Source organism: Vigna unguiculata, chromosome 2, assembly GCF_037176805.1.
Source record: "Vigna unguiculata cultivar grain cowpea cultivar isolate G323 ecotype 2 chromosome 2, ASM3717680v1, whole genome shotgun sequence".
Lineage (NCBI taxonomy): Eukaryota > Viridiplantae > Streptophyta > Magnoliopsida > Fabales > Fabaceae > Vigna > Vigna unguiculata.
In genome coordinates this window covers 31,162,753-31,177,941 of record NC_140793.1, presented here as the reverse complement: position 1 = coordinate 31,177,941, position 15,189 = coordinate 31,162,753, and the positions used below count along the sequence as shown (strand labels likewise).

General features: G+C 30.0%; 2 protein-coding genes across 6 annotated transcripts; both read right to left on the bottom strand.

The window, feature by feature from the left end:
- Nucleotides 1–2,408: 2,408 nt before the first annotated feature.
- On the bottom strand, nt 2,409–5,142 carry LOC114167132 (B-box zinc finger protein 18-like). 5 transcript variants are annotated; one of them, XM_028052118.2, is made up of 6 exons: nt 4,913–5,142; nt 4,668–4,784; nt 4,157–4,253; nt 3,957–4,072; nt 3,456–3,701; nt 2,409–2,679 (listed from the first exon to the last, which is right to left on the bottom strand). In XM_028052118.2, exons 2-6 carry the CDS (start codon nt 4,758–4,760, stop codon nt 2,674–2,676), a joined length of 558 nt encoding a protein of 185 aa, XP_027907919.1. In that variant the 5' UTR covers nt 4,761–4,784; nt 4,913–5,142; the 3' UTR covers nt 2,409–2,673. The 5 variants fall into 5 exon arrangements, with proteins under 5 accessions (XP_027907919.1, XP_085526281.1, XP_085526282.1 ...); XM_085670155.1 differs by having other exon boundaries at nt 3,957–4,051; XM_085670156.1 differs by having other exon boundaries at nt 3,957–4,051; nt 4,668–4,943.
- Nucleotides 5,143–6,724: 1,582 nt separating this feature from the next.
- On the bottom strand, nt 6,725–8,450 carry LOC114173110 (glyoxylase I 4-like). Its single transcript, XM_028057334.2, has 3 exons — nt 8,181–8,450; nt 7,963–8,080; nt 6,725–7,271 (listed from the first exon to the last, which is right to left on the bottom strand). Exons 1-3 carry the CDS (start codon nt 8,354–8,356, stop codon nt 6,981–6,983), a joined length of 585 nt encoding a protein of 194 aa, XP_027913135.1. The 5' UTR covers nt 8,357–8,450; the 3' UTR covers nt 6,725–6,980.
- Nucleotides 8,451–15,189: the final 6,739 nt, after the last annotated feature.

Below are 15,189 nucleotides of genomic sequence, written 5' to 3'. Positions count from 1 at the left end.
AACGTAAAATAGTTATAAACGGTTATGTAATTAAAAATTATCATAAGTTTGCTCTTTTTTATAATAATTTCTTAGAAAGCATAACAATGATTTGCATTTAGAAAAGACTACAACATATTCTTGTATAAAACAATTTTATACTATGAATATAATCATTTTGACTATGCCAAATTTAGAAACTACACAAGAGTAAACCTCCTATTTCATATCACCATTAAAGAACTGTCTTTAAAAATAGTTTATTACGTTATTCTCTCTTATAACTCATCTAAATGTAAAACTCAACAGAAAATAAAGCATAACCTAGTTTTTCTGTATTTTCTTAAACGATAAATCCAACTGACTCCGATGAAAATTAAATTTTGGAAACCATATTTTTAACATGTTTATTTTCCGTATTTTTAATATGTCTATCGGAATAACGAGTTCTTATATTAAAACTAAGTACAAGAAATCAATTATATTTAGATTTGGATATTGAGTTTGGAATCCACTTATCATAATATATTTTATAATATGTTTTGGTTATAGTCATCGAGAGATTATGGTCGATATATATATGATATTGATCTTACACATATAAGACATTTGATATCGCTTTTACTTCAAAATCTTAAGATAATAATGTTATGGATCTTTATTTTTATATAGTGTTTAACTTTGTCTTTTCTATCCAATGTAAAATTTTGACTCACACTTGAACTATTTTCAACGATATATATATATATATATATATATATATATATATATATATATATATATATATATATATATATATATATATATATATATATATATATATATATATATATATATATATATATATATATATAAATAAACGTTGACTTATTTTAATCAGTTTAAGTGAATTTTTGAATAAAGTACCACAATCACATGTCATCACAAAATGAATAAAGATATCTAATCTGTAGAGAAAGATTTTAGAAATGTTGGAATCATAGCACGCGCGTAAAATGCTCTCCAACAAAAAGCCACTAAATAAATGGAGTATTGATTTTCTTGACTCGGCTTAAGGACTATGCAATTTTATATATATAAAAAAAAACAGTTTTTAATTTCTCATCTATCACAAATGTCGCTCTTTTTCAGGAATTGAATATTACCCACTATCACTTTATGTTTTATAATTGAAAATAAAATCACCATGTCACAAATTAGAACTAATATATGATATCATTAAAGTGAAATTTGTGAATTCCAACAACTTTTTTTTTTTCTCATTTAAGAAAATTTAATCAACATATATTTGATGACCTGTTTATTATCTCTAACTTTGTAGGTTGATGTAATGATGTTTTCTTTTATCAAGAAAAGTAAAAAATAAACAAAAGGTGAGTGTTGAAGATGTGAATGACATCAACCATGACATAAGACTTTGATGCAAATGATAATCCTCCAATAAAGTTAAGGAGCTCTTTGAACTATCACCTATTTTGGAAAGTTTGTCACACATAATTTACTTTACACAGTAAATTTGTCGAAACTTCACCTAGGGATAAGAAAATAAGTCTCTTATCTTTGATAACAATCAAATGTGGTGTAAAAAGATAATAGGTGGAAAATCCTTGAGTAATTAACTTGATAAAAACATGTTGGAAATAATCTAAATGTAAGTCAAAGTCTTGAATAGAATAGATAAAGTTAAACACTATATAAAAATAAAGGTCTATAACACTGTTGTTTTAAAGTTTTTGGGGTAAAAACAATGTCAAATAACTTATATGTATAAAACTAATGTCATATAATCATATAGAATCACAATATCTCTGTATCGATAACCCATATATAGAAAATATAACCACAAAATTAGATTTAAAATTATTTGTCGATTTTGATGTTAGTATATTTAAAAAAAATAAATATATTTTAAAGTATTAAACTTATTGTCCATCATAATATTTCAGAGACACTTCAAAAGAAAAAAAAAGGCAAACTTGTTTGTATTCCAACAACTTACCCTCATAATAAAATCGAGTTAATGCAAAAACCTATTAACCAAATCTGAATCAAATAATCTCAAAGGAAATAATGGATTATAAAAAAGTTCATGGCCAAAAAAATTATTCACTCTTAATTTCAAGAATCAATCACATGGTCAAACCCTTTTAATAGTATAAAACAAAAAGAATCAAATTACAAACCAAAAAATAATCAAAACTGTTTAAAATTGGATCCAAAGTTGATGATCATATCAATTGGATTATAAGTTTAAAAACAAGATCAAATGAGCTTTTTTTTTTCCTCTTCACGGATTCTATCCAATTTGCTAACACCTCTATGATTTATAATTATATGTCTCATTTTATTTGGAAAAAAAGAAAAAATCTTCCCCGTTGAATTTTGTGGGGGGAACGTAGTAGCATACAAACCGAAACCCAAAACCAAAATTCAGCAACACGCAATTCATTGGAAGCGATCATAGATATACAATCAACAATGCTTTGCAATACAGATATGTTGTGTTGAACTACCAAATTAAGTTCCTACATAGACGAGTAAACTCCTCAAAAGATTTGTGTGCCTCATTTGCCAGAATAGGATGTTAACAGAATATCTTTGTCATCCTTGTGATTAGCATGCATGAGAAGCTTTTGCCAGTGCTAGATTTTTGGTGTAGGATCCTGCAAGAACTGCATTGCCTAGTTGCACCATTTATGGCTGCAAAGAAAGAAAGAAAGAAATCATTCGTGAGAATTATAATCATTGCACAGGATTTGATTAGCAGAAGTTTTACTTCAGATCAACTCTTCAACCACACTTGGTATAAGTCTTGTGACAGTTTATCGAATACCTGCTTCAGAAGGAAGCAATATGTAAAAGTTCAGAATAAATTACATTCTTTTGGTTTGGCATGTGAAGAATTTTCAAACTCATAATTATAAGTACCAAACAATATTGGCCTTGCATTGTTATAATCTATTCAGATTATAGCTGTGAAGAGGGAATTACATGCAGGGAACCATAAAATCGGTTTTGGTGCTGTCTTCAGTTGAACATTAATAATACACTGATGTAAGTACTTTAAAACATCAAAATCAGTGTCAATCAATAATCAGTGTCAATCAATATATTTTGAAGACAAAAGAAAGGAACAACATAGAAAAACCCAACAGAAAATTCAAATTCTAAAATGTTCCTTCAAATAAAGCCAGAAATTGATCACACAAGATAAATTAATTTGAAAATCACATTACATTACACTTCAAATTAGTTCCATATCCCAATCAAAACTGTTTGAACAAGTTTACTACATTTAAAGCACGAGGAATAGATTTAATACCACTAATTACAATTTAAATGAGATGGGTTTGCACTAAAAGGGTTAAAAATTTTAGCTGCAAGTATTTGCACTATCTGATTTATGTGAAACACAGCTTTACTTGAAAAGAAATTTGTAACCAGGAAAACAAAAGCTACTTCCCATGCACTCTAACCTGATTATTTGATGCTTGTTCATGTAATCTATTATTAGGCTTCATGTTCAAATCAATCATTTTAGTTTCCATCTTGGTATGCCCATCAGCATCAGATCCTGGTGTTGGAAGCAGAGGCATCACATGATTCTGCTGCTTCTCTCCCATTCTTAGCTTGGGAAGTGGATTTTGTCCTCTTTTACTCTCACCAGGTTCTAATGCCTGTGAACCTGGATTTTCAGCATGACTAGATTTGTCTCCTGGAAACTGTGCAACAAGGAGACATTATTACACCTTTTAAGGAAAACCAAAAGCATCAAGATAACAAATGAGTAAAACCCACTTTAATCCTTAACTTTTGTAAAACATTGTTCACTTTAGTTTTTCTTCACCAACATTAAGGACTAAAATGAATAGCATTTTGTGTAAAGCTAGAGATCAAAATAGGCAACACTTACAATCTCAACACAAAATTGTGTGGGTTTAGTGAATAAACAAATGAAGGTGAGTTCAGTGACTAACCTCAACTCTCTGCCTGAACAGAAGATATCTTCCATGCGTTCTTTTACCTCCAACATGAACTATCATATCACACTGCAAACAAAGGGAACTTCCATCTGTCTCACAATAGAAGAAAGCTACATCCAGATTGAAAGGGTAAACACATATAAACAATAAGCATCATAGGAACACCATAAGGATAGAAAGAAGAAACTACCTACCAGGTGCATTCTCACATATGTCACACCGTGGCACATCACTTGGACTTGCAAGACCAACTCTCACATGTCTACTCGCTAGCTTATTGCACATGTGAACCTGTCACCTCCAAAACATTAATCTTCTATACCCTTTGCTTCAAAGGTGTTCACCACAAAAACCAACACCAAACAAAAGTAAAACACAAACTCCCATTTTCAATTCACACAACACCGCAACAAGATCAAATCGGATCCAAGCATAAGAGGGTCAACCTTCAAGCCCTTCAATTCGTTACCCCATACATACATGAACTACTTCTCCAAGTTTCTCCCATGATTTCAATATTCTTAAATTACCATATAGTCACCGTGTCATACTTTTCAATTAACACCAGATCATAACATTCAAGTCAGTGATCTAAACGAAACACCAAAACACAACCACAAAACACAGATCAATATCGATAATGAGCATGAGCACAACATATCACAAAGAAGATCCTGAAAATATTGACAGAAAAAAAAAACCCACCTTCTCATCGCAGGCACGACAAAGTGCAGCCTCGTCAGCGGCGCAGAAAACTATAGCCGCCGCACTCTCACAAGCATCACAAAGCGTTCGCATAGCTAGATTCTCCCACTTTCATTGCTTCAGGCAACCAACAAACACAAAGAAAGTTAAAGTGAGACACAAAACACAGCATATGTATCTATGTGTGTATATCTATAATATATATTATAGTATGAGCATAGAAAGAGAAGAAGACAGGTGTTCACCAAATCCATGTGGGTATGATAGTTTTGTTTTCGAGTGAATGTTATGTTGTTTGTGAAAGAGGGTGGAGGTGGTGGTTGATGACGACGATGATGATGATGATGATGATGATGGGGAAGGACTATGATTAGAGTGTGGGATAAAAGAAAGGATTTTGAAGGAGTGGGGGGACCTTGAGGTTTGATTCCAGAACTTTGCTAAGACACAATAAATGAGTGTTTGTCAACTCTGTTGCCCTCAAACATTACTTCGTAGCCACAAGTTGAAAGCCAATGCAGGTTTGACAGCAACTCACGATTCATTCTCACCCACCAATTAATTATCTGACATGGGACCCACATCCTTCCCATGTTTCTTGTTTCTTTCTCCCTTCCTACCCTCTGCCTAACTCCTCCTTCCTTTTCAGCCACAACAACCAAACCCACGAATCTTCCCTCTTCTTCTCTACCTGTCCCTTCCATTTCCATTTCCCTCCTCACTCTTACTTTAACTTCTTCATCTACTCTACACAAATTCTCATACACACTTTTGCTTTTTTAGAGTTTAACTGGATTTAGAAAAAACAACACTTTTTAATCAATCTACTTCCTTATCTCTTATCTCCCAACTTCCCCTTAAAGACACACATAATATTGCCAAGTTTTGTTCTGCGACCAACTTTTTTGCGTTTCAGGGGTGCTGGATTTCAATAGATTCGTCGATTTCTATACTATTAATAAATGGACCATTCATCAAACAGGTTTTAACATCTTTGTATGAGTAGTTGCGCAGAAAAAAAAAGGCACTTTTGACACTGTTTACAGTCCACGATTAGAACCACAAGAGACACTAATCAAAATGGTAATTTTCCTTCCTGGAATAAATTTCCCAAACAGAAATAAAAGGGGCCTCAGGATTTGCTTACAGCTTGTCACCTCTATTATTGCTTTACACCATCACATGTTTCGGAAGCTCTGTCAAATTAGCCTGACATTTTAGCTAATACTGTTTTAAAAGTTGGGAATTTCCCATCTTGTATGTCTTTTTTTTTTTTTTGGTTTTTCATAGAGAATAAAGTGAATTGTTCTGGATTGCTTTTGTTTAGTGTGTGCTACCATGGGATGCGTACAAATGCATGAAACACTAGTGTAGAACAGGGACAATTTTTAAAGCAAATATTGGTTATGGTATAAAAAATGTACATATGAAATGGGATTGATTGAAATCAAAGACTTATTGTGTATTGTATCAAGAGTGATTCATAACAGATTTGTTTTTTGTTTGTGTTATACCATGGCTTTGATTAGGTAGCATGATATAACATGACTGTTTTTAAGTATGTGGCTAGAGATTTAGTTGCTAAATTCTTGCATATGAAAAATATAGGTTGAAAGATACTGAACATTTTAAATAGGAGTCTCCTTCAAGAAATGTAAAGAGTTCAGAACAAATGTATGACCACATTACGAGACAAAAATAGATAAATGTGTGACTTCGGCTTGTAGTGATTATTCTAGCTTTTATTTTTGGTGGGATAGTCATTCTGACAAGACCACAACACATGACCACAATTGCGGGACAAAAAAAATTGTGTTTGTGTTTTCATGAATCTACACATCAACCAACTCTATTTATGATATACATTGGTTTTATTAGGAGAAAACTGTTATTTCATGAATAAGCTCTTTCCACTTTTTTGCATTGAATTTGAACCATCCATTTGTTAACCCCGGGCCATTGCCAGCTCTGTTCTGTGCTCTTTTGTGGAGGCAGCACAACATTGGTAGGCTGAAAATTTCATCACACAACGCCTCCTGTGGAAAAGAATCAAAAGATAAAGACAAATCACTCACAATTTATTCTTCTTCTTCTTATTATTATTATTATTATTTCAAACAAAAACATGATACAATATAGCAGTACAGATTTACTTTGGTCCACCATATTCTCTTACAAATGAAGACTTCTAGACAGGTTTTAGCATAGATTAATGACAGACTTATCTTAATATCTCCCAACCTAGCAAACCCCTTTTTTTTTTATCTTACAAAGAAAAAGAAACAAGATAAGGTTCTTCTTCACTTATTTGTTTTAGAAGGAGAAATTGATCATGTCGGTGCTCAAGCTTTCCATCATCACATTCTCCATGAATCCACACTTGTAAGGGGCTGTCTTCTTGAAGCTGTGGCCACGAGGCTTGAGAGAGCATGAAGAAATGGGAATGATTGGGATATTCTCACAGTTGCAGAGCTCAATCATGTAGCCATCAGGGTCATGGAAGAACACTTGGTCCACCTTGGCTCCTCCTTCCTCCACCACAGCTGTCACATACCTCATCCCCCTCTCTTCTAACCTCTTCTTAACAAGTTCAACATCAGTACACTGCCCAAAATCAAAAAACATTCCATGTCAACATTTCATTACTTCTACTCAAACTATACTTAATTAACTTGTATTACCATGGAAACAACATTGTTTCAACAAATTCTTATCACATAAACTAAAATAAATAGAGTAATAATCTCTCCAGATTATCATATTAATGAAACTTGCGTATATAATAAGTTTATAATAAATTGTTGCATGTCCTAAGATTTTATAGTATATAATAGGATGTAAATTTCACCTTACATTTTCAACTATTGACTTAGGTTTAAAGTTCACTTCTGAAAATGATATCAGAGTCATAAGTTAGAATCTATCCTAATAAAATTTGTTATTTGTTGAACTCATCGTGTCATTCATTATGTAACCACTATCATATCATCCATTAATATTTAGTTTTACGTTCAAGATGTATATACCTCAACTTGAATAAATGTGTTGAAGATCTCGTATCAACAAAAAATAAAAACTTAAATCCACTTCTTAACAAAAAATATATATTACCTATTCTAGATTATATCAATAATGATTTTTTATCACTCTAGAATTTAGTGATTAAACTAAAATATATATCAGAACAAGTTAAAAGTTACTAAAATAGGTGATAAGTCATAGGCTCTTTTCATAATGAAGTAAACTGATCTTCTTATAAACTGCTCAAAGGCTGTCTTATTAGAAGCCTTGTTACCTGGAATGAGATATGGTTGTCCTTGGGATTGATAGGCCTAAATTCATTGACACAGGTATCAAATTCATCAACGTGAGGATTTTCAATCAAGTGTATTCCAATACCATAATTGTAAAACCTACAAAAACAATGATGTAGCACATGAACATCCTTTGTAATTAACAAGATATTGGGTATGGAATGAAGAGATTGTGATGACAATGAATGTTGAAGCTAACCAGGCTCCAGTGAAATTGAAAGAAGAAGGGCGTTTGATGGGAACAAAGCCCAAAACATCCTCATAAAACCTCATAGACTCCCACACCGATCTGCACAAGAGGGACACGTGGTTGAGTGACAGCAGGGGAAGTGGTTGTGCTTCGCAGTTGCCAACTTCCTCGATCTCCATCTTCATCTCTTCTTCTCTCTCAATTCACTCCCCTTAAGAGCTTCTTCTGTTGTGAATTCACGTCTCAACTTTGCAGTGCATGCCATTGGCTACGTTAAGATGCTCTTATATATACAACGTGAATGAACTTTGTAGAGTGACAACTATATCCGAAACTTCCTAACGTTTTACTTGTAGTAGGAACCTTCCTCGAAGGTTCTTTTGATCGAAGGAAAACACAGCTAAATGCTTCATGGTGATTGAAACCTGGTTTTTCATTCTGTACTGTGTTTGTATGTTTGTTTTTGTTGCGAGCAAATGTTTAGAGTTAGCTTTTCAAGTAACCGTTGAAATTGGAAGAAAAGTTAACGACAATGGTAACAGTATGGTATAGTATAGTTACCCTATAGAACAAAGAAATATTGAGAAATTTCTACGATGCTTCACAGCACAAATTTCACGATTTTTAACGTTTTCATTTTCACGTGTCACTGCTACTGTTTATATAGATTTGGATGACCGTTCCTATAATTGATATGGAATGAAATTCATTTCAAAATATTTTAACTATTATAAAACCATTAGTATAAGAAAAAGAGTTATATATATATATATATATATATATATATATATATATATATATATATATATATATATAATTATAATTATAATTATAACCAATTATAAATTTAGACATGGATATAAATTTATCAGATATATTTACAATTAATTTTTTTATATTTTTTTATTCATGTATAAACATTTCAAACTATTTGTTCCGAAATTAAACGAACTCAAGGTTTCTTCCAATGTACATAAAAAATATCCTAATTCAGCACTAGGCGTTCATCTCTTTATTTATTTATTTTAAAATTAGTAAAATATAAAAATAATGTAGGAATTTAAATATACAAAAGTTATTTTTATAAACAAATAGTTTGAGATTCATAATTATATTCTGCAATAAATATATATATATATATATATATATATATATATATATATATATATATATATATATATATATATATATATATATATATATATATATATATAACATATTATATTGTATGTCCTCTCTCGCTTTCTTTATTTTTTCTCCTCTCCTCTTTTCTTTTAGGTTTTTTGTTCGGACCCTCTTTCCTTGCGAACATGATCAGAAAACCCAAATTCAATAAGGCTTCATTTCTTTGTGGCCCAAATACATAAACTTTCAGGGCTTTATTCAATCTCTTGTGGGCTTTTGCTCCTGGCGTCTCCATCATTACTAACTGTACCTCATATTAACAGAAAAATGTTAAAGTATACTGCCTTATTGCATCACACTATTGCTGTCTGGGACGCCTCTGCACCATCACTACAGCAGAAGAAGAACACTGCAAAGGAAAAAGAAGAAAAGTAGAATCTATTGTGAATAAAAAGTTCCAGAAAATTCATTCTGAAACATGTTTCATATATTATAAAAAACTCATTTTGGAAAGCTAGTTCTGGAATGTATTATATGTATTCTGAAAATCTTGTTCTAAAAGTTCTATTTCAGAAATCATGTTCTTAAAATTCCTAAAAGCTAGTTTCTGAAAATTTTAGAAATATGTAATCTGAAAATCACTTTTACAAAGCAAAATGGTTATTTTGAAAATTACACGGGTGCGCCAATAAAATACGGGTTTACAGGAAGAAAATGCCACCATCCCTTCAAATCTTAGACTAAACATTTGTGGGCCCAAAACGGATCAATGACGTGTACAAAATACAATCTTCACCAAGTACCCACCTACTCATTTTCTCTGTTTGTGCTAGGTTTTAATAGTCTCTTTTCATATAGATTTTTTCATAAATACTTTTAAAATAAAATTGATAAAATAATTTTTTATTAAATTTAAATTCATTCGCGCGTGACTTTTTTCTCCAGAAATATATATATATATATATATATATATATATATATATATATATATATATATATATATATTAAAAAGAGCTTATACATAAATTAATTTTGATTTATTAAATAATTATTTATTTTATTTTCCTTAATATATTTGATATGCCACATTTAATTTTATACTGAAATCTTTTTCAAACATGTTATAAGAATAAAGTATCACTAGTATACTCATGCCCAATTTTTGTTAAAGTTGATCATTTTCCGTGAAAATTTCTGATCCTCCCGTGCTCTTTTAATTTATAATATTGAAATCTAACCATTTATTTAGTTTAGAAACTATAAACATGTTTAATTTAATTTTTTATATAATATTCAACTTTTTTTACAAACTTAAACTCACATTTAAATTTCAACAATATATTCAAATTTATTTTATCATTACCAATATATAATAAATTGAATTTGACTTGAGAATATGATTTTTAACATAATTAAGTTACTTAGTAATGTACGGTGTGAAGTTATTAATATTAGAGTGAAGTCTCACACATTGGACGGCCATTAAATGGGGCAGAGGGCAGGTTGGACTCTTGATTGATGGGATGATATCTGTGTCCACTCAACCTCTGGCACATCATATGTTTCACTGTCTTCTTCTATAACTTTTCTTTTTCTTGTTAATATATTTTGAGGCTAAATTCCTTTATTATTTTTTATTTTTGTAAAAAAAAAGTGTCAAATTAATCATTTAATTTTGTTTCTTTCATAAGTAATTCAATTTTATCATTTGTATAATGTTTTTAAATTTTATATAGTTTGTAATAAAAATCAAATTGAACCACTCTGGAAAAATTATGACCAAGACAAAAAAAATAGAAGACCGAACACTTCTTAATAGAACAATGATTGAAAAGTAATTTAACTATTTTATAAATAATTAAACTACGTGTGTGTTCGTACCCACCCATGTCTAATCAGTACCTATTTTCAACATATTAATTATTTTCATGGTCTCAACAGATTAATTAATAATATGTTTTGGTGATTTTTTCCAATTCCCTGGATAATGTTTGTCAACTCATTGGGGCAAGCGTGTCAGCACTTTATTTCAGCTTTTCAACTGTTAATAGTTACCTCTATCTATGTTGTTGGGGGCATTTAAGAACTTATACAAATAATTTCAGTTTCTTAAAATAATATTTATACAACAAAGGACGGAATTGGTCATTTTAGTACTTCTTATCTCATCTTCTTAGGGATAAACAAATTCTCCTAACCTGAGCCAATTCCAAATTAAATTTATATACCAAGTGTTTGTTTGGTCTAATATAGGATAAAATTAAACTAAATATATTACCTACATTTAAAGTAAAATTACTTTTAATAACTTGTATTTTTATAATTTAAGCATCAAATAAAATACACAAAGGTTTGCAAAATAAATCGCTTTCAGTTTGTAAAGTGATTCATGACTTTGATTTACAGAGAAACACAAAAGAAAGGAAAACCACTACTCTATATTTGTATGTATATGTGTTTTAATAAAACGTTTCTAATTTGATAATTTAGCGGTGAGAAGAAGTGCCAGTTGGCGAATATGCAATTAAGTAAAGTCCAAATCTCGCGTTGCATGCATGCGATCGTGATTTGAGGTTGGCAACACCTAATCCACCAAATAAATGCTATTAAGCTATTAATCACTGTTAATAGCCCATTAATTTACGTAAGCCTTTTGGATTTATTTGTCGGTTCAATAAGTTTAATTCACCTAATCCATCCATCATATTATAAGAATATTCAATATAGTATTTTTTTTAAATATTTTTTAGAATGATTGAGATAGTTAATTAAATAAGAGTAAAGGTGTTTTTATTCATTAAAAAAAATAGAGAAATTGAAATAAAATATGGTGTTTGAGCTTGAGAATGGGTAATGTGTGTGGAATATTAGCATCCAAAGAGTTCCCAGTTTCATTTTCATAACATTATATGATGTTTGGTTGTATCCAATTGTTTCAACAATTAATTTGCCGCTTTCCTTCCTCGGACTTGTGGCGTGTAAGAGATCACACCTTTCAAAATTTATAAATTTTTTTTTTTAAATATAGAAAGGTAAGGCCACCATTCACAATTTCATACAATCTATACTTAGATTTCAATTTGTGGACCATCTATACATACATAAATAATATATATATATATATATATATATATATATATATATATATATATATATATATATATATATATATATATATATATATATATATATCAAACACAGTGACGAATTTTCTGCAAAAGGTATTTCTATATTGGTTAATCGATATTTGAACAGAAGGCAAAGTGTAATTAGAGTTTAATATATATAGTTAGCACAAATATTTTTAACTATGCCATCAATTAAATGATATTATTATTATCGTGGCATTAAGGAATTTTTCTGCTCCTTTTTATCCAAATTTGGAGGGATGATTATAATGTTTGACTATCCTTAAAATTCTCTTCCTTTCTTTTCTCTACTTTTTAACGATGAAGGTATGTGATGCAAGCCCTCTTTTTTTTATCTTATTAACTTATTGCTCATAAACTCTATCGGATAAAGTAATTATTATAAAATTTAATAAATTTGAATGAGATAACAATTGATCAGGTAATTTATTTTAATTACTTTTTCCCAAGTTTTTTCTTAATTTTGTGATACTATTCAATATTTCCAAACTTGTTTCAAGCCTTAAAAATATATTTTTAGAAAAATAAAAAAACTAACATTCAGACATGAATGTATTGAAAGTCCCACGTCGACAAATGATAAGACTAGTTTAGAGTATATAATAGGTGCAAATTTCACCTTATAGGCCGAATTTGTGAGGTTGAGTTAAATTTAATGTTCAATTCTTTTAACATGATACGTACTATGAGTTCAACTCGAAACATTTTGTGAGATTAAAGTCCACATTTCCACATTTTTAATGGTTTTTATTCTTTGTTAGTGATATATATTATTTGCCTTATGTTTATAAATTATTTTATATTGTTGGCCTATTATAAATTATCATACATGATAAATTTATTGATTTTTACAATAATGATTTTATAATTATATTATCAATAATTTATGATTAGGTAATTGTGTAAAAGTGTAAACATTACCCTTATAAATTTTGGTACTCTTAATGGAACTTTTATTTATAGAAGCAAACTTTTATGGTAACTACTGGTGAAAACACTTCTAACCAGTGAGAGAGACATGTAACATCTTGGCGCATTGGTTAATTTGTTATTTAGGTAATCGTGATTAAATATTTTTTAATTTATTTTAAATTCTATTAGTTTTATTAAAATAAAATAAACAGAATATATTTATATAAACTAAGAAATGTAAAAAATAGTATAGAGAAAAAGTAAAAACTAACAAGAATAAAAAATAGTAAATTACAAATTCCAACGTTAAATTGGTGATTAAAGAGATAATATAGGGTAAATGGCATTATTTTTTTTCAAAATAAACTAATACGATGATTAAATAATTTATTGATAAGTAAAGTGCCTCACACAACTCCTTTTTAAATTATATAATTCCAGTTCTTTGGAATAATGTAGTGATGAATATTTCAGCATAAAAGACTAGGATATTGTTGACTCAAGATTATGGGTGACAAAATAAATTAGTATTATTTTTTTTAGTTTGGAAAAAAATATCCAACAGAGTAAGATTTACTTGTTAACTAATATTTTTTACTTGTTAGCCATTGTATAAGTATGTCCTTCAAAGAACATTATTTTAATAATGGTACTTATATTTTAATAATTTAATTTTAATATTTTACAATTATAATATAAAAACAAAGGAATTAGTAAGTCAACTTTTCAAGATCTAGATATTTTAAACTCCATATATACTCACCCCATCAAATCGATGATGGAATGATAGGTTTAATTGGATTTGTCATCTCTCGCTCATGTTATAAAACAAAATAAATAAATTTAAAAAATATATATATTTTTATGTGTAGATGAAAAGTAGTTTGAATTCTAAATATATAGAGAATACAATTCCCAAAAAGAATGTCTAAGAAATAAAACGCAGAGACATTGTTTATCACGAGACAAGCTTGTTAACTGAAACCACGTTGGTCTTTAAATGCATATAATAAAATTTCCCTATTCTCGCGAAGCATGTGTTAGTTGCTTAAAAAAACTGTTTTAGTAAGTTTAAAATTGTGTGTCGGCTACTAATGAATCGAACAGGGAAAAAAAAAAGAGTACCTCAAAGAAGGAACATGCACGTGTAGAGCTATTGTGAGAGAACACAAAAGTCCAAATGAATAAATGAGTAGTTTTTTGTATTGTACATTGTATAGTTGTTTATGTAACATTCATTCACAGTTCCACATCAACACCAACTATGGGCCTCTCTAGTCCCCAGTGATGCAGTGAATCAAATTTCTCTCTCCAGTTCTAAACCTGCACATGGCCTGTTCAACTTCCCTCACTTCTTTTGGTCAAAAGCTACCCTATGCCTTTTTCCATTGCCTCACCTTTCGGAATAATTCTCCTCACAACGTAATTCTCAAACAAACTTTGTTCATCTCTACTACATTAAATTAGACCATAACAATCGTATAAGGTTGTTCGTTTTCGTAATTTCCAGTAAATTAATTTGGAACAAAAACATAAATTCTCCTGCCATCATGATTAATCTGGTTGTTAGAGGCAAGAATCTTGAAAAGCATTATGGTTCAGGTCCGAAGTGCTGAAACTAGTGAGGCCTTTGAAACTTGGAAGTAATTATAACACTTGCAAGATGTGGAAAAGTGGGGTGAAGCCACCACGTGCTTTACCCAACTTATTATGGGCTATGCTATGCCACTGCATGATTCAAATGCCACTTTTCTTTTCAGTAATATTTTCACCGCTGCTTCTGGAGACTTTGTTGAAGCAGTATTCACGAAGTAAGAACTTCTGGGTAGATT